Source organism: Calypte anna, chromosome 9 (genome assembly GCF_003957555.1).
Source record: "Calypte anna isolate BGI_N300 chromosome 9, bCalAnn1_v1.p, whole genome shotgun sequence".
NCBI classification, from domain to species: domain Eukaryota; kingdom Metazoa; phylum Chordata; class Aves; order Apodiformes; family Trochilidae; genus Calypte; species Calypte anna.
This window is the reverse complement of record NC_044255.1, coordinates 3,525,468-3,553,083: the sequence shown is the minus strand read 5'-3', so window position 1 is coordinate 3,553,083 and position 27,616 is coordinate 3,525,468. Positions and strand designations below refer to the sequence as shown.

General features: G+C 40.8%; 1 protein-coding gene across 3 annotated transcripts in view; it reads left to right on the top strand.

The window, feature by feature from the left end:
- The window catches only part of LOC103531226 (glypican-5), a 383,665-nt gene that overhangs the window by 271,082 nt on the left and 84,967 nt on the right, over nt 1–27,616 (top strand). For all 3 annotated transcript variants that reach the window (XM_030456592.1, XM_030456593.1, XM_030456594.1), the window contains exon 8: nt 26,311–26,461. In XM_030456592.1, coding sequence (XP_030312452.1) covers nt 26,311–26,461 — 151 coding nt within the window. The remainder of the gene's footprint in view (nt 1–26,310; nt 26,462–27,616) is intronic.

The following is a 27,616-nucleotide window of genomic DNA, read 5'->3' as shown; positions in this document are numbered from 1 at the left end:
GTTGTTGGACTAAGATACTTTTAATTTCTTTGAGTCTTCACAGACAGCAGTGACCATCTCTGCTATTATTTTTTTTCCCCTCTCATAGTCCAGGCTGCCCCCATCCCTTCCTGCAACAAGGTGGGTATCTGCATCCCCCTGAGCTGGGCTGCCTTCCCAAGCACTGCTGCTGCTGTCACCCTGAACTGACAATCCCCTGCAGGGATAAGGAAGAACCTGGGCAAGCAATACAGGTTTTAAGGGACAGAAATTCTTTACTTCTGTGTGCACAACAAAATTAGTTGTTTAGATTTAGATTAAATAGGTTCTTATTTATTCCACTTCCCTTGCCATGGACTTGTAGATTAGATCAGCCTTTTTGTGGCTTTTTCACCAAATATAAGCACCAACCCCTTTCTCAATTCCAGCAGCTGCATGAGCCCTGCCAGCAATCCATGATAAATGCTTGCCCCAGATTTTCATCTCTCTTCTGACTCTGTATTTTGTGTTAAATAATTTTTCTATTATAGCTGAGTTGGGCTGTCAGATCACCCTCACATGTGCACATCAGCAGTGGAAATCCCCTTCTGAGTTTTGTGTGGCTTGCTACATGGCTGAGTTGGCTCTGTGGTTTTCCTCATTCTGATAGCCCTGTTTCTCTTGTTTTGGAGCATCTCTTCTGCTGCCCCAGTGTCTTTGGAGCAGTTTAGAAGCAGCACAAGATGAAATGATAAACTGAAATATGGATTGTATTTAATAAAAACAATGTCCCTATTTACACACTTTGCACAATTTATATATATGCTTGACAGGAAGAGCCAAGACAGAAAAACCAAGCAGTATTAAAGAGAGACAATAGTTAATTTAATGATGGGGATGGTGGTAGTGATTACATTGATTTAAAGCCACACTGCACAAAATACTAATAGTAATTCTAATGGTGGAGTTCTAACTCTGGATGGTAGCTCAAAAAATTGTCTTAAGGATGACTGAATGTAGAATTTTCTACAGTGTTTATCTGGCATTTCACATTTCAGAATACAGCAGCCTACAAATTATGCTGTGTGTTTATATGTGTGTGAGATCCAATATGTGTACATATATCTATGGAGGGAATGGCTGGAATAATGGGGAGATGAAAGGGAGAGGAAAAATATAAGAGGGAGAGAGGGGAAATGAAACCCAGAGAGATTCATTTGGGTGTAAATAACAAAGTATTTATATCCCTTCAGCTGGCTTTGGTGCAGGGGGAATCTTGAAATCTCACAGGGGAGGGGGAGTTCCTCTTGACCAAGTCACACCATTTACTTTGCCTGCACCATTCATTCCCTTTCACATCTGTTATATTTCATCTGGAGATGAAGAGGAGAGCCAATTCTGTAGACACAACTTTGGGAGTCACTTGTTTCTTTGAGCTCTCTTTTACCATTTTTCCCCTGCATTTGAGAATGCCAAAACTTGCCATAGTAACTTAAAAAAGAAATTAATCTGAAACAATTCTGCTTTTCCTAAAAGCTTGCAAGTTCAGACTATCACCACAAAATAAGTTATAAAGCTGCTTATTACTGTTAACCCCACAACTTGTGCAGGCAGGATCAGATGCAATAGAAAAAGCATAGGTCTTTGTCGCTAATACAAAAGGTTGCAGTTTGAAGCATCCCTTGAGGCACCTGTATTCAAAAGCATCAATATTTTACTAGGAATGAGCCTGATCTACAACAGTTCTGATCTGGAAATTGGAAGTTTTCTAAAGAAGAGGGATGTGTTGCAAGTACAGTAATTGGCTCTTGGTCTCAGCAGCACCCGGGGCTGTGGAGCTTTCTCTGGGAGACCCACAGAACCAGCAGCATCCTCACGGTGTGACTGCACAGCCCTGGGCACTTCCAGGAGAGGGCTATAACAAGGTGTTACTTTGCTCTGCTTTCCTAAGCTGACTGACCACTTGGGGACTACAAGTGATAGATACCAGCAGTGCTTCCTGGCCCTGGAAGCTTCTCTGGCTGGTGCTGGAGTTACCAGTTGGGTCCAGTACAGTGTGCCCTGAAAGGCTGGGGCAGGTTGCTCCTGTGTTAGGTGTGTTGACTGCTTACAGCATGCATTGTGGCTCAACCTGACAGATGTTCTGACAGTGCTTTAAGTCCTGCAAGTAATGTTTATTGCTGGCAATAAACATTTTTTTTGTATAGACATCATCTGGGTTTTTCCCTCTCACTTTTCTTTTTTCTTTTCTTTTTTAAATTCACAAGCCTTTGGGATGGAATTCCAAAGTTGTAAATGTAGAGAGAATATGAATAGTGGTGGCATGGTCTTGGACATAAGCTTTCTTGTTTAACTTATGCTCACTCAGGTGGCTAATGAGTGGAGTTTTCTAGAATCACGCTGAAAATCAAATTACACAGTTGGGTTTGGTTGGAAGCACTCCTAAGTGTGAATGACAGAATTTGGTATTTAAAAAAAATTAGTTTCAGCCTTACCACTGTTGCCACGCTTGGACAAATTACTTGCTCTCTGGCTATCAGCTGAAAAATTGTGTTTCTTATCTAATAGGTGCCTCATGAGGAAAAAGCAATAATCCCTGGGAGGTGATGTGTTTCTGCAGCAGTAGAGCTGTGCCATCACCTAAGGCAGGCTGGCATAACAGTTGGGTTTTGAGCATTTCAGCTACAGGACACCCTCATTCTAAAGCATGATCCCCCTTGCTTTGGGGCAGTTCTGTGCCTTCCTTTAACAGTTAATCTATTCTCTCCCTAAATATACTTAGTTATTCCTCTTGGGAATAAGGGAGGATGTGTGGGACATACAAAACCCAAACACTTTCTCCTGCTGCTCTAGTGCCTCCCATGGCCAGTGGCTGGTAACAGAGAATACCCAAAAGATGACTCCCCCCTCTCTGCAAAAAAGCTGATCAGAGGGGAGTGCTTTCTTTTACTCCTGAAACAACCCAAGAAAAGTCATGACAGCTGAGCCCTGTGGAGCTGGAAGCCACAGCTAGTAGCAGCCATGGATGCACTTAAGGAAAGCAATCCATCTTCAGGTGACACCATGGCTTCCCGCAGGCTAAGCAAGTCAGCATCATAGATTTAAACTTCCAGTGACCTGCACTGTGTTTTGCTAATCCAAAGGCTCAGTGAAGCACTCAGAGCAGAGTGAGCATGTTAGAAAGAGCCAAGTAGATGAAGGTGTGTCATCTGCTTCTTAATGAGAAGCAGCCAAATTGACCTGGAGAGGGGAGAGGCTGCAGCAGGTAGAAGCAAGGAGGCAACAGGAATGAAGCAGAGGCACCTTCCCCAGGACAGGAGAGGGGAAACCAAACCCTGGGTCCTTGGGCTGGATGTGGGTTGTGTGCATTTCCCAGAGCACAGGGAGGCAGAGGTATTTGGTGCTCACTGGTAAGCTCAATCATGAAATATTAAATGGATATTGACTTGAACTGAGGAGTGCATCAAGATTTATTGACCCAAGAGCTAAATATTGACTGAGGCATGAGCAAGCTAATGCTTGGGACCATTTGACCACTGTAACATTTGGTACATGGATTGCTGCTTCCGTTTTGTATGCCTTCACAGCTAAGAGTTCTAAGAACACTTCAAGGGTAGAAGTTATGTGTGTATTTCTATATAAAAATAAGGGCCTGCAAAGAAAAAAGGGGATTAGGATAAATATTGCAGTTAGAAGTAATACAGCAAGCACTAGTGCACAAAAAACCCCAACCCATGAATGTGACAGTAGTAGTGAGCACAGGAAGAGACTTTTATAACTATCTCTTCTAAACTGGAAGATCTCCAAGAAGCTTTTGGCTTCTGTGTGGGATAGAGCAATATTTAGATTTCAAGACCTCAGCTGATGTGTCCTTTGGGATAGCCCTGCTGCCATGCTGTAACTCACTGCACTGGCCACCATCTGTGTGTGGAGAAGTCTGGGCAGCCTAAGGGAAAGCCTGGGTTTCATGAATATTGTGTCAAGCACTGCTATTGCACTGGATTAATAAGATTGTGATAGACCTTTCATAGCAGCAAGGAGCCAAAGTGCTCTCTCATACATGGCATGGATGCTAAGTTTAACCATCTAGTAAATTAGAACAATAATTTGTTATTAAGGGAACAATTACACATTTCTGCTTAATTTTATTCCCAGGTGTGGGAAGCACATGTTCCTGAAAACATCTTCTAAAGCCAAGGCATAATTTTTCTCACTGCATTGTTTTTTCTGTGGATTTAGTGCTACTAATGAGAGTGAGATGCTCCAAACTTCTGCATAAGCAGCTCGTTTGCAGCTCATATATGAATACTGGTGAAATATTACATATTTAATTTTAGAGAAAGGTAGTACTTCATAAAATTCTGTATCATTCCAACCTGCCCTAAATGCTGAATCCAAGGGTCCATGTTGTGTCAGATCTGCTTAACATCCTGGTGATCAACAATATTCTTAATCTGGGATTTTGGTTTTTGCCATCTGACCACTTCATTGAAGTGTTTTCTTCAGGTTGGTGTCATCCTGGTAGCATCTTTATCTGACATAATTAACACCTATTACTGTTAGAAGAAAGCCACATTTACAGTGTTCAAATCTTGATATCAGGTTTTATCTAAGAAAGTGCAGTTGTGGTTCTGCATTCATAAACTTGGTTGCTTAGCACACATTAAGGTCACATGCCAGCATTTTGTTAATTTTAAACACTCTTGGAGCACTTCCAAAAATGTAAGATAATTTTGTGCTGATAAATGTGGTTTATATTAGCAATGACAAATTGCTTCCCATGTAGCTCACCCCACAACTGTGAAATTGCAATACCTTCTCCAGCAAAGCCATTCAGTGCTTCTGTAGTGAGAGGCTGTCAGCATTTCCCTTCCAGCCTCCTTCACTGAACAGCTTAGAATTCAACTGTAAAATCTCATTCAAGGCAGAAATTAAATGGACCAGGTGGTAGCACAGTTTGAGGGGGTTACTCCTCATCAGCTGTTCCATTTATGTGGAGGAGCTTTTTGCATGAAATACAACTTCTGTTTCTGAAGATACTGATAAAAACAACATCTTCTTCTTGTAAGCCTTCAAGAGCCAGTCCAGCAGCCTGCTTAAGGCATCAAGTGCTAACTCTGGCCCTGGAGCCACTTCCCCTGCTCTAACCCTTTGGGTGTGTTTCTTTTCCGTGGCAGGCTAAACTGGGATGAACTTTGTGTGGTGCCCCTCAGTTCTGCACTGAGTCTGGGTGCTGTGCAGAGCAGAGGGTCTTTGTTTCAGATGTCAGGATAGCAGCTGCATGATAAAAGGTTCATCAAGAGTTGTTGCTTCTGACCCTGCCAGCACACTCCCGGTGTGTAGGGTTTCTGTAGGGCACATCCCAAAGGAGGGAGGAGGGGCAGCTACACATCTCCAGGGGTTCAGGATGGTGCTTTGCATCTCCGAGTCCAGAAGCATCTGCTTTTCTGCCACCTCAGAAAAAAGTTTGCTCTTGTCATTGTGAGTCTTCACTCATCCTGCCCACTCATTCCTAGGCTGTGTTCCCAAGTGCTTTGCTGCCACTACGAGTGTGCCTGTAATATCATTCTGCAGGAAACCTAATTCCCTTTTTTTTTTGCGTCTTTGTGCATAATTATGGATCAACAGCAGATGATTCATAAAGATGAGCCACTTTGCTTCTTTTGAAAATATTATTACCTGTTTTGATAATGAAAATAACTCAATAAACCATGTTTTATGTTGGAAGAAAGAGAATGTCTCCCCTGCCGTCCCTTTATCTCAGGTGTGCTCAGTAATTGCAACTGGGAAACTTTGCCTTAAGAAGATTTCCCATAAATCTAATTAAAATAGACTCGTATCTTGTTTTGAAGCAGTAATTCAACAACGCATATAATATAAACACCATATGTCAGACAGCATGAATGCTCTGAACACCCCCAAAGTTCAGGATGGAAAATAAAGCTGAGCAGCAGAAATGAAAACCCGTAATTCCTCTTGAAAAAGGCATCATCTTACAGGACAGTGTAGGAAGTGGACAGTTTGCATGATAATTGCAAAATTGTGTAGTAAGCTTGGAGACTTCAAAATGCTTCTCTCAGCACCATTGATCCATACTAACAGTGCTGGTTCTCAGCACAATTAACTCATAAACTTGAATGTACTCTGTGTGTTTGAACCTGTCTTTAACGTTTCCCTGGCTGATAATGCAGCCGAGCAGTGCAGCTGAGTATTGGAAAATTTGTAACCACTCATCCCATTACCTGTGCTGTACCATGAAGTCCTTTGCAAGGAGGTATTTTCTACAAGGAGGAGGATGAAAGCTTTCAGTCTTGCTTTCAGACCATATTTTGCACTTCCTCTCGAAGCCTGACGAATGAGTGCTGATTTAGAATTCCTTTCAACTTCCTGCTACAGTTTGAGCTAAAAATCAGATCGATAGGACCACAACTGGGGTAAGGAGAAATGGGATTTGACAGTGGTATGGTGATATGTAATGGGGGAATAAATGTCACCGAATCTAGTTCTAATTTTTAATGTTTAGTTACATTCTAATGGAGTCTGGCGAAGATTAAAAAATCATATTAATATTCAGACAGCAGCTGTGAAAGATGTATTTTTAACTATGTAATACTTCAAATTTTACTGGCAAAATATGATCAGTGTAAAGCTTATGGAGTAGCTAAAGTTTTCCAGGAGTTTAAATAATGCCATCCCATAATCAAGAGGATGCTGAGAGATCATAAATGAAGAGTGTCTTGGTTTTGCTTAAGAAAAACTTAGTATTCCAGAGGCTTACCATTAGCTTCAGAAATACTCAATGCTTCCAGGCCCAGATTTCACACCCTCTGCTAGTGCAATCATCTGGAAAACACAGAATCAAAAGAAGTGGTATGTTGATGTATATAAAGATTATCTTGAACAAAACATTAAATGGATATCTTTGCTGTGGGATTAGTTAGCTTTAAGAGCTCTGAAATAATTATTATTCATTATTTAATGATTCCTTGATATTTATTTTTTGCAAGGAGTACTCTAAAAATATTTTTTATGATATGGGGAAGTCAGTAGTTCTGTAGACGTGAAGACAGAACCTCTCAGTGCTACCAGTATAGCTGTAATCATATCAGAAGATTTGCACTGGGCTTTGTTTCATCCATCAATTTAAATAGAATGAAACCCCACATTTTTATTTCAGAGTGAGTTAAAATGGAGAATCAACTAAATCAAACTTGTTCTGCATTCTGTGTGAGCAGATGATGTGGTGTTTCATGCATTGCTTGCCTTCCTGACCCATGTCACAGCCACCTTGCTCAGAATGGGGCTGGCAGTTAGTGACCCTGCTGGAAAAACAGCACCTTACTGTTCAAGTTACTCCATATTGCTGAAAGGGAGGAGGTCACCCACGTGCATATACAGTGGGTTAAAATGGTAAAAGTGTGCACAGAAGAAATGGGGGTGAAAAATTCAATGTCTGCATAACAGCCTGGTATGCAGTGACTGTGGCCCCAGCTCTGGGATCCAGCGCTTTGTTTTTGTTGGATCAGGGAATTGATTTCCTGAAGCTACTTCAGATAACTACTGCTGTCTGTTAGCAAAACCACCAGGATACACCCCTAAAAATTAAGTCCAATTAGGTTGAATGCAGTAACTAATAATAAGGAAAGATAAAAGCAACAAGAAGTTAAAAGGAACCCTGTGTAATAGCGTATAAAAATACTGAATTTTCTCAATTGATTGAGAACTGTTCAATGGTAATTGGCAAAACTGTGTACAGTATATTAATTGTGTGCTTTCTCTCCCACCCTCCCTTTTTCTCATTCATTACATTGCCTGTTCAGGCTTCGTATAAATAATAATAAAAAACCTAAGGCAGATCCTTAAAAACTGAATGAGCCTTTCAGACTCATAAAAGCTTGAAGTGCTGGAATTTTTTTTCCCTGAAAGGGCTACACATTAAGATCATGAACAAATCATTTAGTCCAAGTAGTGTGAGCTTCAAACACACAACTGCATGCAGGCAGGGAAGTGACATATCTTCAAAGAATACAGCCAGCCTGAATGATGAAAATCAGCCTGCCAGCCTACACAGATTTACATGAGTGCTTACACCATCAGTCAGGCATTTCCTGTACTCCTGTACTTTTGTGATTTTTTTTTAAATTTTTTAGTGTGAGTTATCAAGGATTACAAATGGACAGATTTTGTTGCATTTCCTCCCAGCTCCCAACTGTGTGGTTGGTGCTCTCTAGGCAGGACTCCAAGGTCCTCTCCTGGTCTGCTCAGCATGTGCTAACACCCTTTTCAGAGGTGTTCCTTGCAGGATCAGGAGAACCAAATAGGAAATACTGATGCTTAAAGACTGTAAAGCACTGTGCAGGAGATGACCTGGTGTGTTTGGTGCATTGCTAGCCAACCTTGGAGTGTCCCCACCGTGGTGGCAGTGGGTGCTGTGGCACTATGCTGACAGTGCTCCAACAGGCAAACCTTGGCCTGGAAGCAGCTGGGTCACAGGAACCCAGAGACTGTCATCAACCTGCTCCCAGATCCTGTGCCAAACCTTCCCTCTCTGAACAGTGACTGTAAAGACTAAGGGATGCAGCAGATGCAAGTACAGATATTCATGTGTAGGATTCAGAGGGCAATATGGTTTTTGCCACTAGGACTGAGCAGAGTCCTTTGCCTGTTGTGATTTGGGATGACCCCACACTTTGGTATGACACCACCTACAGCTCCAAGGAGAAGTGTCAGGTTTGCCATGGTCAGGTGTGGGATTGTGGGCTGGATGAACTCCCAATCTCAAGCTGTATGGCCACTTGGATCCTGAGCCAGCAATCCAACATTTCTCTCTGGGAGTGAGGACTCACAGTGAGTTCACTTTGAAATTCCTGCAGGAAAGATGTGATATTGAAAGGATAAATCAGGAGGTGACAATTCTCTTTTGGAAGGTTGGGTTCTGTGGTGCTTTGCATTCAATAAGCTTCCAGCTTGAAAAGTGTGATGCATTTATTGTCAAGTACAAATGCTGTTTATCTATTTTTTGAGCTGGACGTATTCAAGATTCAAAATATTTTTCTTATTATCTACTTCAGAGGAAAAACTACTCCTGCAAACGGGGCTCTTCACTGCCAGACAGCAGTGCAGGGCTGTGTTAGGGGGCTGTAATTCTGCATTTCCTGAATTCATCCCTCCCCCCTGCAGCACAGAGAGGGTGTGGAGTGCTTTATAAAGCTTCATAATACAAGGACCTGTAGTGATCCAGGTTGTTTGGGCCAATGTCCAGTTGGCTGATGTGATCCTGGGTTTGAGGGAAGGGAGAGGAGAGATTTCAGGACATGCAGAAGGGGTTCAGGGAATTTCTCTGAATTGTCCTACACTGTGCTTGTAAAAGAGGGAAACATATTCTCTTCTTTTTACCAGAGACACTCTCTTAACCTTCACAAAATCCAGGAAGGCAGCTACTGTCAGATGGTGTTGGGGACAGAAGCTGATAGTGTCACACAGCTCTCTGGTTTCCTCCAGCAAACAGAAAAGGATTAATGCTCCTGACTCCTCTCTCATGCGTCCGAAGATTAATGCTGTAATTAGAAAGCAAATGCTCTTGTAGGTAATTCAGTGAGTAATAATGTATCTTTTGCCTTGTGTTATTGTCCCCTGAGAGTGTTTCTTCCTTAATGTTTGCTTTTTTGTTTTCTGATTAAGTCTCTTACTTGTCCATGCTGTACAACTAGGGCACGTTTTTAGACAAATATGCACAGTATGTTTCAGAATTGCTTAAGAACTTGACTAAATCCTCCAGGAGGTGTGCACAGCCAGTGAAATAATGTGCTTAATTGCACAAATAGAGTAGAAGTTTGCTTTAAAGATTAAGATTCTAAATGATAGGAAATATTTGAAACACCTTTCTCTTTCTTTTTATTGGGTTCTTCCTTCCCCCCCCCAATGAACAATTTCCAAGTTTGTGAAACCCAGTTTAACCATTAGGTCTCGCCTAGAGCTCAGCAGTGTCACTGCCTAGTGACATGACCTTAAAGTACATTAATGTGGAATGACAGTGACATGTTTTTGGCCACGTTTCATTGGTTGGATGTCCATTTCTCAACTGCTTCCTGGGAATATAATGCCCTCAGCTGTGACCATGAGAGCATCACCTAAGAATGCTTGTGTCTTCAGTCCTCTAAACCTACCTGGCATGTCATTAAGGAGGACAGCCTTTGGTGAAGATAGGTGTTCTCCCTGAGGGTAAATGTCTTTCTTGAGGATGAAAGCTTCAGTCTCAGACAAAATCCTGAAAACAGAAAATTGTAGACAGAAGCCTATCTGCATAGACATCTATAGACATCTATAATGTTCTGTCCACCTAATGATAGCTTTGTGGGAGTTTGCTGGAACTGGGGTAGAGCATTAAATAACATATCACTGTGGTATTGAACAGCCTGACATTCCTGACCGATTAAAGGTTCAGAAAAATCGTATAAAGAGTTTTGAGCCATCACATAAATGTGTTGCTCAAATGTTAACAAAATCCCCAGAATTAAGGTAGGAGTAATATAGCATATGTCTGTGTACTCTGTGTAAACATAGATAGTAAGTTGTGCTCCTTTACATTCTTAGAGATGCTTCATTGTGCATATGGAACAATCTTTTTCACGTGCATGCCACTGCCTGTGGTAGTAATTTATTCTGAAGAAGTTGGAACTAAGAAGGAAACCATGTCTGAATGTGTTACTAGAAGACATCAGTTGCCTTTGATGGAAAGAACTGAGTTAAACATAATGTGCAAATCTGTGAGAAACAAATCTGACATCTCAATAGAGGAGTGAATGGTTTCCATTAAGCTTGCTAAATCTTTCTCAGAATACCTAATATAACTTCATACACTCTTGATTTTAATGGCCTTTACTATACTCATCTCAACTACATAAATATGAAGCTAAAATATCTAAAATATTTAACAGATGTGAAACAGTAGAGAGATCTCTATAGCATGGGATTGGTCCAAATTAAATGGTGAACATGGATTATTAAGTATTAAATGCAGTTGGAGGTAGATCATTATCCCTTGCCTTATATTGGCTGTTCTGGCAATTAAATGAGATGTTAAAAAAACTCTTGATTAATACTGTCTTTGAAAATGAGCAGCCTGAGAGTGGTTTGATTCTGATCATGGGAGCTGCATTAACTTCTAAAAAGTTAAGCGAGATTAAAACATGCTTCAAATATCAGGTACTGCTCATTTTAGAAGACAGTATACAAAAGGAGCTGTAGTACAATAAGTTAATGAAGGCAGCAGCTTTAGATCAGAACCCCAGGCAGATGTGACTGCAGTGATGGAGGCTTTGCAGAAAGGGAGAGAGTGGGCAGACAGAAGTATCTGGGTGAGATCAAGTAAAGAACTTCCCCCAGAGTGGTATGGGAGAGGATTGGAGACATGAGCCTCGGGGAGCATAGCAGAGATGGAATAGAGACAGGATGAATGCCTGAGGAGAAGTCCCAGGGTGTGTATCTGGGATATATGTTACTAATCAGAAAGCTAGGGGGGGAAGTGTAACAGGGAGAAGGGAGGTTTCACAAAAATTGTAGCAAAATCCAGTTGCTTCAGTCAGTTATCCCCTTCTTACAAACAATAAGGCAAATAAGGTGTTACTTGGTCTGCTCTGCACTGCCCACTTAAGTGTCACATTACTGTGGAGATACCACCTTGGATTTATTATTAATACAAAGTGTCACCTTTATGGAAGTTTTCTTCTCGGAAAGTATTTGCATCCATGTTGTGATAAATTCCCACTTTTAATAGGATACATGAAGATTCAGAGGGAATAATCAATTATTGCTTACAGATTCCACTCTATCAAGAACATTTAGAGACAAATTACAGATGGGGATTTTTGAAAGATGCCAATAACATAAAACATCCACTATATATCCAAAGAAAGTATCCATAAAGCATATGGATATACACCACAGGAACACAGTTTTCGTGGTGGTAATAAACTGCATTTATCTAGAAAGTATTAGGCTGGAGGATCTGTTAAAAGAAAACCCCAGGGCTCCTGGCTAATGAACAGACGAGATAAAATATAGTAATAAAATAAAAAACCACCACCTTATGATGTTTAACAACTGTTGTCATAACTGCTTGCACTCTCTTGTAAGTATTCTGTCTTTCATTTTCCCCTTCTTAAGCATTTAAACATCAGTGGCTCTAATATCTGACACAAGACAAAATATTACTGCATTGCAAGACAAAGAATAGCTCATCAGCAAAACACACACCATGCTCAACACCTTCACAAATAGATGTGAGAGGCACAACAGATTGTGGCAATTAAAATAGTCTCTCAAGCACTTCAAAACACAGATACCTCAGCTGTGTGCTTCATATTAATCCAAACCTCCTTGAAGATAAAATTTGACCAGAAGGTCCTTCATTATGGTTCCATATTGCCATCTCTTTTAACAAAAAGCATATGAAGTGAATGAGAATTAAGATACCATCTATCATATTCACAATAAGCTTTGAAATGTCTTGTCATGATGTAATTTACCTGAAGTCAAATGTGTCATCAAAACAGGTAAGAGGAAACACAGTTTTTAACATAGACCCAATCACCCACCATTCCCCTTATCAAAATGACCCTTATTTGTCTGATGTAATCACACACTGTATTGGAGAGGTGAAGGATCAGACTTAAAAAGAAAAACCCACCATAGAAAAAAAATAACAAAAAATAATAAGCCACCCTACCATCTGTAGTGAAAAAACAAGAAGGAGGAGGACAGGAGACTGGATGTGGCACTCTGTGCCATGGTCTAGTAACTGCAGCAGTAGTGGACCAAGGGTTGGACTTGATGATCTCTGAGGTCCCTTCCAACCCAGCCAATTCTATGATTCTGTGATTCTATTAATTGTCATGATTAATCATGTTTATTACAGAAGGAATAGGAGACCAGCTAAGAACAGCCCTGTCTCATGGTAGTAAATCTGCTAGAGTAGGAAGTCCCTGTGGAGCTTACAGCCCAGGTACAGCTCTGGGAGAGGTGACATAAAGCACAACAGAGAGCTTTATAGTGGAGGTGGAGCTTAAGATGATTTCCACAATGGCTTTTACTTGCCTCACTAAATAATAGGAAAAAAATAAGGAATCATTCTCTTTGGGTTCCTGTGTGCGTGTGTTGGTGACTGTGTCTCAGTACTTACCCTCTAACAACATGGGAAGGGTGTGGGACTGAGAAGAGAAAAAATGTTGAGAGATTACTTTGACTCAGTGAGCAGAGTTTGGTTTGGTTGTACATTGTTCACAACATCAGAGTAATCTGAATGAATAGCAATGCTCTGCCCCATTACTTGCCCACTAGCAGGAGAAAAGAGAAAGAGGAGTCATTAGTGTTGGTGAATCTTTCCAGCTTTCCCACTGGGTGTCTGCAGTTATCTTCACAGAACATCCCTGAGAGACCTACCTGCTTGACAGTAAGAAGTGTGGCCTTGTCTTTGAAGTTAAACTAAAGATAGTTCTTTTTTTAATGCAGAATTAGTATCAGATGACCAAATGCACAGCCTCATGTTTTGTTTTAGCAGCTAAATATAGCTGTATTATCTCAGAAATACATAAAAGATCCAGAACAGACAACTCCTCCAGATATATGGCCCGGGCTCTTTAGGGCCCCTTGTTCCTTTCCAGTTGGGCTGCAGTCAGCACTGATGTCTGTGTGGCTGCTGGCAGAGGGGACAGTGAGTGCTCTGGGCTCTGCACAGCACTCAGGAAGCAGGGAGAGCCATGGTGTAGCTGAGCTGTGCTACACATGAAATGTCTTCATAGGCTCTGTGTGCCTTCTGCACCTTGCAGTTCATCATTCGTGGTTGGGAGAATGCCCAAGGCTGACTCCAGGCTATGTAATGTGATTGCTCACACATAGGACAAGAAAACAAGTGCATGGGAGTCTGTCTTTGTTTGCTTAGCTCATCCTCTGTCATCCCAAATAATTGTACCTTCCAGAGCTGCATGTGAACACATGAACCCTGGTGAGGTTGAGGAGCAGCCAAGGCTGTTTCTGAAGTGGTGTGTGAATGAGACACAAGCTGCAACTTGTTCTTCATTTCAGTGGTAGCTCCTCGAGGAAGAAGGTTTTTCTGGGTGCAGTGTTTGCTGTCAGGTCTAATTTCCTGTGTCTCTCATTTGCAGCTTTTTGTTGTAAAGCAACAGCTTATCTGTGTGTGTGCTTACTGGTACTTGAGTTTCTGACCATGATTAAATGGGAGCTCAGCAGGACATTGGTACAAAATGCTAGCACTCAATGCAATCATCTCTCTTCCCTCGCTCAGAGGAAGCCAGAGTCAGCTGTGTGGCAGGGCTGGCAGGACAGGCAGCCCACATGGACACCTATCCAAGCAGAAGGTGAGCTTTCCTACAGCCATTTTAGTGGTCCCCAAATAACATATTTGCCCATGGAAACATCTGAGCTTTTCCAGTCCACATTTCTTACCTAGAGCAACCTACTTGCTGACGAGCTCATCTGGGAATTCTTAGGCTGTGGGGAAACTTGCTGATGGTCAGGGGTGAGATCCCTGGGCTTGGTTCCTCCTTGTTTCCACTTTCTAAAGACAGATTAAGAATTGTACAAAAGCTATAGGTGGTCAAAATGGAAACGTAGGAAAGCTTCTTCCCTTGGATGTCTAAGGCAGGGAAGAGGCACAGGTAAGAGGCTGGCCATAGAACTGAAAGGGGGGAGAAAAGCATCCATTGGGCAGAGCTGCTAGGGCTCCAGGAGGCTCCAGCCTCCCCTGGAAGAAGTTTCCACATGTATAACCTAATAATATAGTCAAGTAGAAGTGGCTTAGAATCATCATGCACAGCTGAGTTGAAGGCCATGTAGTGAAATGAGGCAACCAGGTGCCACTAATTACCAGGCAGTGGGCATGAGCTTGTGTTAAGCCCACCTGTGCCTGATTAGGGCAGGCCCTAACTGAGCATGAGCAGGATTAGGGAGCCAATAAAGGCTCAGCTCACTCCTGAGCAAGCCAGCAGAGAGGTTAGCTGCTCCTGGAGCAATAGCACCCACGCAGGCTAGTCAACCCTGAGGGCAATAGCGCCTGCCCAGGCTAGTCAACCCTGAGGGCTACAGACTCAGAGCACAATTGGTGAGTTTCTGCTGGAACACCTGGTTGGACCTTGGAGCACTGTACCCTAAGAGAGGTTCATCTTGCAATGTGGCCATATTTAGGCAGGAAAAGGATCCTGTTCTAAGACAAGGCAAAAAAAGAGGTGGGTCATAACTTAGTGGTGAAGAGGAGCTGGCAAAAAGGATTAAACACAAGGGAAATGGGGAGCAAAACAGAATTATCATCAGGATGTTTTGTTTTACATTGACTGCCTTCCAGTGGTAGTTCTCAGGTAATTTTGCTTAGATTTCACCTATTCCAAACTAGGTCTGATTACAATAACAGAAAGTAGCTCAGGTCCAGATCTCTCTCTTGTTTTTAGTATAGTTGATCTCTTTTCTTTGCTCTTCTTGAGCACTGCTTGAAATTTAGGTAATATCTTGTGAACTGTGCAAGAATAGAATCTAATTTAGACCCATGATTGGAGAAAAGAAGGTGACTATTTTAATTAAATACAAAATGAAATTTTTGGTGAGGTGAAAAATGAAACGGAGGAACTTCATAAATCTTAGAAAATACTTCAGTGAAAATTGTTCTAATTGATTAGGTGGGAACTTTGTCATTTGTACAGAAACCATGTTGAAATAATAAATGTAAAATACAAGCTAAAACAACTGAACAAACATGTGGTGTATGTATGTGCTGAAACTGCTTAAATGAATTCTGCAGTGAAGTGTTGGTAGCACAAATCTAGAGCCCTGTTCTGAATATTTCAGTCCTTTTTCTGGAAATAGCAGTGCCTTTATATAGTGTGAAGGAGATACAAAGAAAGACTTTCAAAGCCACTTTACATCTCTGGTAAATGTGGGCCAGCTCCAAACCTTGAATTATAGGTATATACAGCAGAGGAAAATGTGGTTATCAGTTTCCCATGTGCACCATGAGACAGCTTTTGATCTTTGTGATCAGATTATCTTGTAGCTTTTGAGAAGGCAACAGGAGCAGATAACAGTCCACAAAGACTGATGCTGTGACCTTTTTGCACTTCCTGTGCCTGTTCCAAGCCAGAAGAGAATTGAAACCTGTGTAGGGAAAAGCAGAGCAGCAGTCAGGCAAAGCAACACTTCCTGCTCTCCTGAAACATCACTGCCAGGGCCAGTTGTTTGCCTTTACATTGCATTTTAACCTGGTTTCACGAACAGGCACAGCTTATATAATTTGTTCTGCTGTGTCCCTGCCTGTCAGCCTTGCCACTCCTTCCACATCTTGTTAACACTTCAGTGTTTCTAACCCCATTTAACAGAGGGAGACTCAGTGGTAAAAACAGGGAACTCAAGTCTTTGTGAGACATCAGACAGCCTCCATGGGAAGCCCCCAATGAAAAGAAAGACCTTAGAATGCAGGCTGCAGTGGCTGCTGCTGCTTGCAGAAATATCTGTTCTCTTTCCTACCCTTTTTAAATAGAAGTGACTGAGAAAAACCACTCAGTCATATGTCCTCAAATGTCACCATGCAAGTGCATCTGGAGAGTCTTTTCCTCTGTCAGATTAATGCAATATGAAATGCATTTCTCTGTTTCAGTACCTAACACCAAACTACAGCAATCTGGGCTGGCCCTTCATGTGGAATACATTGGAGCAGCTCCATGGAATTCAGTTTGCTGATTCATAGCAGTGTAGGCTCCAATCCTTTCTTTTTTTGTACATGTGTGGCATCTTCTAAATAATACAACACATGTAGAAATGTGATATTCAAGATGTCAGGGCAGTCTGGTTGCACTGAGTCACTGGGATTGGTTTTAAATGTGGGTTTGGGGTTGCAGTGCTATTAGAGCTAGTTAGCTTATGTAATAAGTAATTTGTGATTTAGCTTCCAACAGCAGCACATGTTAAATGGATGACAAACTTTGTTATCCATCTTCTTATGATATTCCCCATATTTTGTTCCATATTTTCTTTTAGTGTGCTCAGTTGCTGGGATTTAGCGTGGAGGAGACTAAACAGACCACTGCTTGTCATGTATTAACATGAAACATCAAATGCAAAGCCTGGGTCTGCTGAGCACTACCAAGTAATGAGAGGCTTTGATTGTTCCCAAGTCTTTTGAATGAAATGTCAAAGTCTTCATACTATGAAAATGATCTTCACCAACACAGAGCTTGAAAACAGATAATTATCCAAGTACATGAAACAGAATTAACATGCACTGGAGCATGTCATGAACATTTCCTTCAGCAAATAAAGAAGGTAATTGCTGTCTGAGTACAAAGCAAGGAGAAAGGCTGGCTCTGTTCCTCAGACAATTTAGATTGGCCACTGTTTACTCATTTAACCCATAAAAACATGCAGCTTATCAGAAGGGTACTATTCAAGGGCTGATGGAGTGCGACAAGCCTCTTGATTGCAGGCACCTCTCATTTCACACTTGCCAAGGCTGATCAGACAGAAGGTTTTTGGCAACTATTAGAAGTCCAAAACCTGATGAGTCAGAGCTCCTAGTTAATCAGGGCATTTGTACACTGTGTAAAGCCCCAGCAATAATTATTACTTTTTTTTTAGCCACGTTTTAACTTCATGCACAGCTAAGATGCTTCGTTCTTAGCCTAGAAAAGAGGAAGCACATAATTTAGTATAACACAATTTTCCCATCTAGAAATCAGACAAGCAAGGAAATAACACTCCTAATGGCTAATGGGAGTGGTTCTGGTTTGTGATTTTTATTTTAAAAATCAATTTTCTATTATTAGAAACTAGCAGAGTGTAGAGACACAGGATGGAAGTCTGAAAGAGGCCACATTGACATCCCATCCAACTTCACTCCCAGATTTATTCAGCCAGGTCTTGCAAATGCTTGAGAACTTTTGTTCCCATCTTCCTCCTGGAAGGCTGCTCCTGAAACTCATAAGTCTGATAGTTAAAGAGCTTGGTTTTTCTCATTTTATTTCTATGCTAGCTTTATTTTCAGAGATCTCTCCACACTTTAGGGGAAGGCTAAATGCATAATAATAGCTAAGCATGATGCACTGATAATAATCATATTCTTCCAGTTCTCTTTGTGCTAAGAAAAGCAAGCCATGGTCCTTTAGAGAAGCCTCTCCTGTTTGGGTTTTGTTTTTTTTTTTTCTGGTCATTTTATTAACCCCCAGCAAAAATTATCCCACTTCAAGCTCACGGGATTTGTGACAGCACGGGAGGGGACACTTGCCAGGTCTGGCATTGTGCCTGTGGATCTCAGTGTGGCAGAACCACGGTGTGTTCATCTCGCAGCCATTCTCCCTTGCAGAGAATCCTGCCTTCTGAGCTAGAGCATTATTGTGACTCTTATAAAAACTAAGTGCAGCTCCCACTGGTGACAGCACTGCCATCCATCTGATATCTGCATGCACCACATGCACGTCTCTGGAGATGTCGCTGCTCACCTTTTTCTTGCAAGGGGCCACATGGCAAGAACTGGTGACACTGTCATTCCAAGCACCTTGTTGGCACCCTCAGCAACCCCTTGCTTCTGAAGCAGTTGTATCAAACAGCCACTATCCCAAAACCAAACGATTCTGAAGGGTCAAAGGTGTTTTGTAAACAGCTCCTGCATACTTTTCACCAATAACTACAATTTTTACCTTATGGTTTTTTTACAGTTGTTTTTGTTTACTTCTTTGTTTACCTTTTTTATTCCTTTAACAATATGCAGAAGGGCTTAGTACAGCACTGACAGATTTTTTAGCCATATGCTCTGTTTTCAGACTATGGGTTGTACTGCAATTTAAAAAGCAGATTTTATTTTGGAATAGACTGCACTAAGCTAATTGTCTGAAGGTGAATTTCATACCAGAGACTAACCCAAGGTATATGTTTAAGAAACACTGGCATCAGGTCAGAAAAATCTTCTTTGGCACATCCCATAATGGCAAAAAGATCCAGCCCAACTCTAAAGATAGGAGATCACTAAAGATATGACATCAGGAAGAGGTGTCTGCTTGCTTCTTTGATCCACCAGACTTACTGAATTCAAATCATGTTAAATCTCTTTAATCAGCTTCTGTGCTTGGTTAAAACAGATCATTAACTATCATAAGTTGATTTTTTTTTGTTTGTGCTCATTTAACATCATTCACAAGTAATACTTTCTGGGTGACAGTGTACCCAAACTGTTATTATGAAGCATTTGCTATTAGCAATAAGATTCTGTGGGTGCATTCTTGTTTCTTCACACTGTAATCTGTAAATGAGAACATGTGTAGCTTGTGTCATTTAATTCAATGAACACTCAGCTGATGGTGGTGGTAGCACTCTTACAGAAATATACTCATGTTTAATAAGCAGTTGAAAACCAGAAACCATAAATATCAAAAATAGAAGCATTATTCCTGCAGTGTAACAAGGTGAATCTCTACAAGCCATGTTAGATTCCTGCTGCAATAATTCTATTGCATTTGTAATCAATTGAGACAGAAATAATTCTTTTAAGGTTCTCTGCTGTGGTCTGTGGATCTGCAGTGGACTGTATGGAAGTCAGAGGGAAACAGCCAGATTAGAGGAAGGACACAGAGGGGAAATGAAAAGTATTCAAAGATAAATAAAAGTATGGAGCCTTAAGGATTTGGTGTGTCATCTGGCAATAAAAATATGAGGACGAGCATAATGAGTCAGTCTGCATAAACCAGGAGGACAAAAAGTAATCACAGGTAAAGACAGAGTGATTCTTAGGTAAATATAGAGCCTCAAGGACAGAGCATTGGGAAGTGTATATGGAGAAGTCAGGGCTACAACACTAGGAGGGAAATGTTACACATATAAAATAAAGGAATGGCTTCAGGAGACTTCCACGGAAACCATCAGAAGCTAAATCCATTGTAAGAATACAGATGCTCTTTCAGAAAGGAGTAATTCAGTGATGTAATGGGAAAAAATAAAGCAAAACAAACCCACCAATTACATCATCACTTTGGCTTGGAAAAGATGGATAAAGTCATAAAGCAAGTCATAACCTTCTCAAAAGATGCACAGCTTGTACCAAAGACTCGGAAATGAAGTAGGAGAGTTGGTCAGTAATCAAATATTTTTTAACCAAATTATTCTAGAATGAAGCAGAATGTGAAGAACAAACCCCAGTAGGAGTAGGGGCAGTATGAAGAACATGCAGTGACCCTAAGGAATCCTTATGTCACTGTGTTCCTACTGCTGGGTCTGGTGGAAGTTCTGCCAGGTCTCTGAGGTGAGGAGCAGCCCTGGGGTAACAGCCTCTTGCCCAGGATGATGATGCTGTTGTTGAGCACTTTTGCCTCCACATTTGTGGACCTGGGAGTAGTGGGGCAAGGAGTGGCACCTGCTGCAACATCTGTGTTCAAGTACTCAGACTCTACATTCAGGTGTATATTCTGCTTCATTTTTTCAAGATAATCTCAGCCAGAAACTTGTGATATTTATTTGAAAGCCTGCTCACTGGGAGCTGCAATGGCAGGAATAAACACAGAAAGAGAAGTGTGTGGTTAGGTGTCAGAATAACCCTGGTGTGGTCATTCTAGGCACGGGCCATGTCTGCTATGGGAGTGCTTCTGGGCAAGCTGAAAAACTTGGTGGTAAAGCTATGGAAAAACAACTTCCAGTGTATAGCAGGAGTGGAGATAACCCTGGGGCAGAGGAGAGGAGGCTGTCAGCCCCCTCTGCATGAGCACACCTACTCCAAGACTTGCATTCTGCATGTTTCCCCGTGAGGGCCTTCCTCTTTCAGCTTATACATGTAGGTATGCCAGGAGCTTTGGCATCAACAAGAGATACAAATGTCATCGTGAGTAAACAAAAGGTACTTAGGCCCAAGAGAAACATAAAGCAGAGGAATCTACCAGTATTGGTCCAGTTCCTTAGCTGAAAAACGTTAGGAGACGTGAAGAAAATTCTATAACCTGTGGCAGTCATGAACCAAGTTGCATAAATTATGTATAGCTGTTCAGTTACATTATTCTAATATTGTACAGGTGACTTGTAAAGCAAGATGTGTTATGCCAAAGTCATTGTAAGGTCTGAATAAATACAGCAGAAGGAAACCTTCTGGGGGTTCCAATTGCTCCAGAAGGTTAAGTGTCTGCTTTCTTATGCTAAAAAAAAAGGACTCAAGGGTTGACTGGTTCATCCCTCTGGAGTTGTACTACTTTCTGAAGAAACTAGAAGAGGCAGAATGCATTGAGCCTTTTGGATTCACGTGGAAGGAAGAGCACACCAAAAAAAAATGTCTGACAAAACTGAAGACAAATAAGTTCATTTTCTTGTTTATGCTGTAATATATGAATGCTAGATAAAGGTGAAAGGAATCAGCAGAAGTAACTGCCATATGTTTTCAAAAAGGAGTTAAGAGCATATGTGGGGGAAAATTAACCATAAATGTTATTTCAAAAGAGAGGAATCACTTGGAATAAGCATATGTATGGCAGTTATTTCTTACATTTGTTATGTTGCTATTGTTTTATGAAATGACAGAACATCTGCTCAGTCACAAGACACCAGTAAAATGCAGCTTTATGCCTAAAGCAATGTCAGTCCCTAACAAAAAATGTATGTAATAGGCTGAATACAAAGGCACATTGTCTTTTTCAGTTGTAGTCATTTCTGACCTAATAATGGCTTAGAAAGAATTTTTTATTTTATTTCTGAAAAAAATGAATGAGAGTATTGAGTCATTTATGACTCTTCTTAAAGATCAGGGTCTGTACATTAGTTGTGTATAAGCTGGCATAATGCATTATCTCTGCAAATCATATTTATGTCACTAAAGCACTTCTTAAAAGGCAGCTGCTTATAAGTTCCTTGAGAAAAAATCATGCTTGGCTTGAAATGTCTAAGTGCAGTGTAGAAGCAGCCATTCTTTGATTACTGTGGAAACACAAGCAAGTAAGACAATGTGTGCTCACTTGACTACTGGGCAGAAATCAGATTTCACCTCAAAGCCATCTTTCCAGAGAGGATAAGCATTCACACTGCAATACATCATATAGAAAACTAATTAACAACTCCCTCAGGAAACAATTATTCTATGGGATTTGTCTCTGAATATTCCAAGCACACAATGTTTAAATGGCTTTATTTAAAAAAAAAAATATTCTCTTGGATTTTCATTGTTGTTCACTCACCTGAAAAGCCTGAAACTGTGGTGCAAAATATAATTTTAAAATCCATTTTCTCATGAAATGAGTTTATTATTCTGCAGCTTGGAGTCATCCCCTCAGATATACATGCATGTGTGACTCCTCAGAAAATAGAGTAATTGGTGAAACTGAAATTGGCACTTCTATCGAATAGTTTTCATGGAGCTAAACACATATTATTCAATTAATGTATGGAAGTATTCAACTGGAACAGGCTTTTATGAAAAACCCTGAGAATAAATTTATATTTGAACACACCTGTGGTCAGGGGAAGAATTAGACTCACTATAGAAATCTTGGGGGCTGTGTCACATACTCTTTGAAGCCTCTGAAGGACTCTTTATGGGACTTCTACATTACAAAGTATTAGGGGAGCAAGTGAGCATTCTCATACAAATTCTTTCTTCTCTGCAAAACCAAACCAGCACAATTTTTTGCAGTGTCACTTCAGGTTGGCACCTTTGCTTGAAAAAATAAAATGCATAAGGATAGTCATCTGTATCTGACTGAGAGCTGAACAGTAATATGTGATTTTTACTTGCCAGCTGAATCAGATAGAGATACTCAAGCTTTTCCACAGAGAGACCATCTAGTTTCTCAAAAACCCTGTAGAGGTTTACAAACCTGACCCAAAGGCTATTGCATGCAGCTGTGAAAATTCCTGATTTGAATTGGTTTTCAGTTGAGCTGTACAAATCTTACTGAACTTTTTATAAAAGCCTTTTGAATGTGGTGAAAACTTGAAGGATTAATTCTTAAAATGTTAAGATTCTATTATTTTCTGGAATCTTAGGCAGCAAACGTCTTTTCCTTTGGGGAAGGTAAAGGCAGAAGCTCCAGTGGCCATCCTGAAATGCATTGCAATTGTTTAACCACAGCATCAATTCTCAGCATCACGGCACTGCACTCCCAGGCTGGAACTATTGTGCAGAGGTTTCTGGATGACATTATGATCAGCAGACAGAGCCCAAGTCAGCAAAAGGAGCCTTGTTTACCAGGGGGTTTTAAGCAAGAACAGAAATGCCAGGACTGACTCCAATCTTTGAGCTGCAGTGTTAAATCTGGGCAAAGGCTTGTGATTCTCTCTACAGCAATCTATGGTGAAGTGGAAGTTTTGGTGATTGGTGGCAGCATCTAGGGAAGCTGTTCAGGCTTTTTAACAGAACACGACTGTTTCTGAAGGTGCTTTGAACCTTTCCATGATCCTCAGCTTCTCTTTTGGAGTCCCCTCAGCCCCTAGCCACAGAGTAGTACAGTCATTCCTTGTCTACACCTGTCCTCTGGACCTAGCAGAGCTTGATAAAAAGTGAAGGTTAGTATCTTTCATTGCAATCTTCTGAAGCTCCATCATCCTGGTATCATCCTGATGCTGTCTGGGCTATCTCAGCACAGCCTCACTCCTTCAAGACAAGTTTCTATGATTCTGTGAAAAAAAGCAGATGGAGAAATGCTGGTGTAGGCTTTGCTGTTGCACTGAAACACTCATCTCACTAAGTTGTGTCAGTGGCCAAAGGGCAAGTGTTCCTTCAAAATTTGGAAGAGTTCCAGAGCACAAGTCAATATGCAGTGGTGACATTGCCTACACAGCAGGGCTGTGGGTGGAGCTCTTCACTAAAGTGCTTACACTATTTAATCTCCTGGAGTAGGTCTATCATCTCTGTGCAAAGTTGGGCTTTGGTCTGTCATTCTAGATGAATGGTAGCCACAGATGGAAGAGCCATTGGAAAGGGTTGGGAAATGTTATACAAGGTGAAAAGGATTGGTAGGTCACAGCAGAGTTGATTTAAATGGTGATGTTGAATTTGTATATAAGGGTTCTGTGTAGTCTGGCACCCCTCTCTACTGGAGAGCTAAGAGCCAAGGACACCTTCATTCACATCTGCAGGAGATGCAGATGTGGGCTACAGCTGATCTCCTTCTGTAGAGATGGTACTAAGAACCCAGAAGCCTGTAAAATGGTGCAGTGCACCATGTTGAAAAGCTGAGCTTCTTTCTTGGCCTTTGTCCAAGAATGTGGTGGTTCAGATATTTACTTGTTTTGAGCAGAGGTCAGCATTGAGCAATGGGCTCTGAATGAAATCAAATTTGGAAAAGGAGGAGTACATTAAAGGCAGTAAACATTTCTGCTTTGTCTGACAGGCAAAAGCTTTTCTTAATTTTTGCATCCATTCTCTTCACCACATAGCCAACTCTTTTCACTCTGAGGGATTCTGCTGAGACTGAATGAGTCTCCTCTAACATGGTCAGGACAGAATAAATCTGTAAAACAACTCAGCTCTATCTCCCTCATAGGTGAATTTTTCCAATTGTTTAACAAAATGTTTTGTAGTGCCATGACATCAGTCTTCATAACTGTCAATAATGAACCTCAACATAAAGCAACTTTTTAATAAAAAAGCCATGCAGCAGCAATTAGAGAGTGTTGCATGCACTTCCCCACTGGAGTCCATACCCTCTACTCCTACTTACTGATCATCCCACTTCAGGGTGAAGTTATTTGTGTCTTCAGAATGAGCAAACATATCTTTTCAGGGAAAGGGTGAAAAATTTCCTGAGTTCTGCCAGCTAGAACTTGGCATCTCTTGTTCCATAGAGCAGGACCTCTGCTGCACTGATCCAAGCATTTGTCAGCCCCCAAGTGGAGGATGGCAGCTCACAGTATTTGGAGAAGGAGAGCATCACACTAAGCTTCCCACTACGGAGGCATTGCTGCATCCATCAGCATCCTTTCAACCTTCACAGAGTTACATTAGCCCTGTGCTCCAGTTCCTCTCCCAGCCCACCTCCTTTTCAGTGTGAAATCTGTTGGAATCTTCAAAGCAGCTGCCTTTCAAAGTGCATTTTGCTCTGTAGCAGGGATAATCACAGTCCTCTGGGATAAAGCTGATGCCAAACCTGAAATGGATCTGCAAGACTTTGGGAGGAAGATACTTGTGCTGCAGAGGACTGGATAGATCCAGAATCTGACTAACTTTGATCTCTGAGGTCCCTTCCAACCCAGCCAATTCTATGATTCTATGAACTTTGAGAAGCATTACAAAGTCTTTCCATTTGGCTAAAATATTTCCACATAACCAGAATAAGAGGCCCTAATCATACCTCATCAGACCATCAACCAGGCAGAGCTAACATGAACAAAGGTTTTGTAACTCTGAGTCTAGGAAATTCCCTGTCCCTGGGCTGCAGGGGAACCTAAGCTGTTGGGGCTTTTCTCTGCAAATGCTGTGTCACCTTCTTTAATGTCTTATGCTAGGATGTTGTAGTCTATGGCAGTTACTTCATTTCTTCCTAAATAGTGCTGGTTTTGTAGTTCCCTGGATAGGTGGGATTAGCTACACTGGAAATGAAATGGTATTTTTCTTTTATTTTTTTTTATTTGTTTTTTTTTTTACCAGTGAACTGAAAAATAATTTCTTCCCACAGCACTAATAGTAGGCAACTGTTCTGGTGACAGAAGGAGAAAGAGTTATCTAAAGATCCAAAAGGTTAATTTGGGGAGTAAATATGTTTCTATAGCAAGTGTGACTCAGTAGGATACATTTAGACTTATTTTCAAAACAGTTTCCTTATTCCATACTCAGTCCATGAAATGTATTTCAAGGGAAATTTAATGAACAGCTTGCAATTGGTACAGGTATCTTAAATGACACCTCTTTAATAATCATATCCAGGGGCCAAGTTTTTCAACCAAACAAGCTCATATTGAAGAGTAGCAAATATCCTGAAGCCTTCAAAATGTTGTCAAGTATATTGTGGTCTTCAGTTGTAAATAACCCAAATAAGTACTCAGAGAGCTGGGAGATTGTGCCATTAACCAGTGACCTCCAAAGTGTGGTTTGCAAGAGAAAAAGCTGCAGGACCACTCCTCTCCCTGTGATAATATTGGAGATGTTGGGTTTTCAATTAAAATTTTGATGATAATAAATATCTCTGGTCATCTGTGGTAGAGAAAGTTTGGCAGCAGAGTCTGTTATTCCAAAATATGTCAATGTCAGAAGAAAATGTCCAGCTTGAGGAGTCATTTTTAAGTGAATGAGAAAAGTCCTTACTGCTTTATAAACCCAGTTTGGTCACCAGAGGTAGGAGCTGTGTAAATAATGGGCCATTGTTGTTTTTTTTTTTGCTTCTTCCATTTTAGCTGGATGCTGAGAAGGCAAAATTAAAACTGGAAAAGTGGGGTTCCCAAGATGCTGGCAGTGGGGGTGGAAGAAGTGAAGAGCTGGAGTCAAGCGGGGATTGTGATGACGAGGATGGCTGCCAAGGCTCTGGTGACAGGAGTCACACAGCAGGTAAATACACCTTCTGCTGGCACATACAGAGCTTAGGAATTCAGAAATGTCACAATTAGGTGGACAGATCTAAGGCTTGCACTGCTTAAATTACTGTCAAAATCCTACTGGATCCAGAGGATTCAAATCTTAATCTGTGAAGAGCTGCAATAAAAATAGAAGTTACTTAGAGTAACCCAGTATAATTTAGCACTTGTCATGCAGTGGATGATATCTGCAATGGAATCTCTATCACAGAAATACTAGAAAAACCTTCTTAGATAATGTGGGCTCTTCAAATAAACAGAAAATGTCCTTATAGACTGTGCTAAGTGGTAACATAAATATTTATTTTTTTCATAATAATACTGAAGAATGATCTGAGCAGTGTTGGATACTGAAAGTATACATACTTGAAAAAACAGATCAGCTGTTGGGTGATGAGCTGCTGGTGAAATTAAAATTCATGATAGTCTCAGCTATCTGCAATATTTATTTGTGAAATTACTTGGATATTATCTCATCAAATGTAGATTCAGCATCAAAACCTAACTTCCACCAAACTACTGGCAATTCAAGTCCTAAGCCAGTAAGAACCTGTTTCTCTCTAAATAATTGATATTATTGGTTTATCTTATCTATCTGGAAGTTCAGATTAATTTCAGCACATCAAAATGCTTTATGCTTTAATTAATTTGGCTTGGATCTGCAAGTATATAAAATACTGGTGTAATATTACTGAAAAACAGTTCTCATTAAGATTGCTGGAACTCAGGTAGCTTTTAAATTGCTGCTTCATTCTGCTGAGATAAATAAGTGCCTCTGCCTTGTCCTTTTACCATTTAGTGGAACATGGCAAAATGTATTCCATACTCGTGTAAGATTTGCAAGCAAGCTGTGATTAATCTTTAGTAAGGCTTCTGTTACAGATACAATAGTAATTCCTAATAATAATTTTAAATTGTTTATTGTGTTATATACATAAACAATGAAAAGACTGGTAGGTGTTTTGGGCCCTGGGGGCTTGTGTGAGGGTAAATACTTTAACAAGCTTTCCTTCATAAGTGGAATAATACAAGCAAAAGCCAGGTGCTGACAATTCAAACACTTCAATGACAATTAAATTATTAATACATTGTTTTGGGAGGATGTGCATGCACCCAATGTGAGCATGGA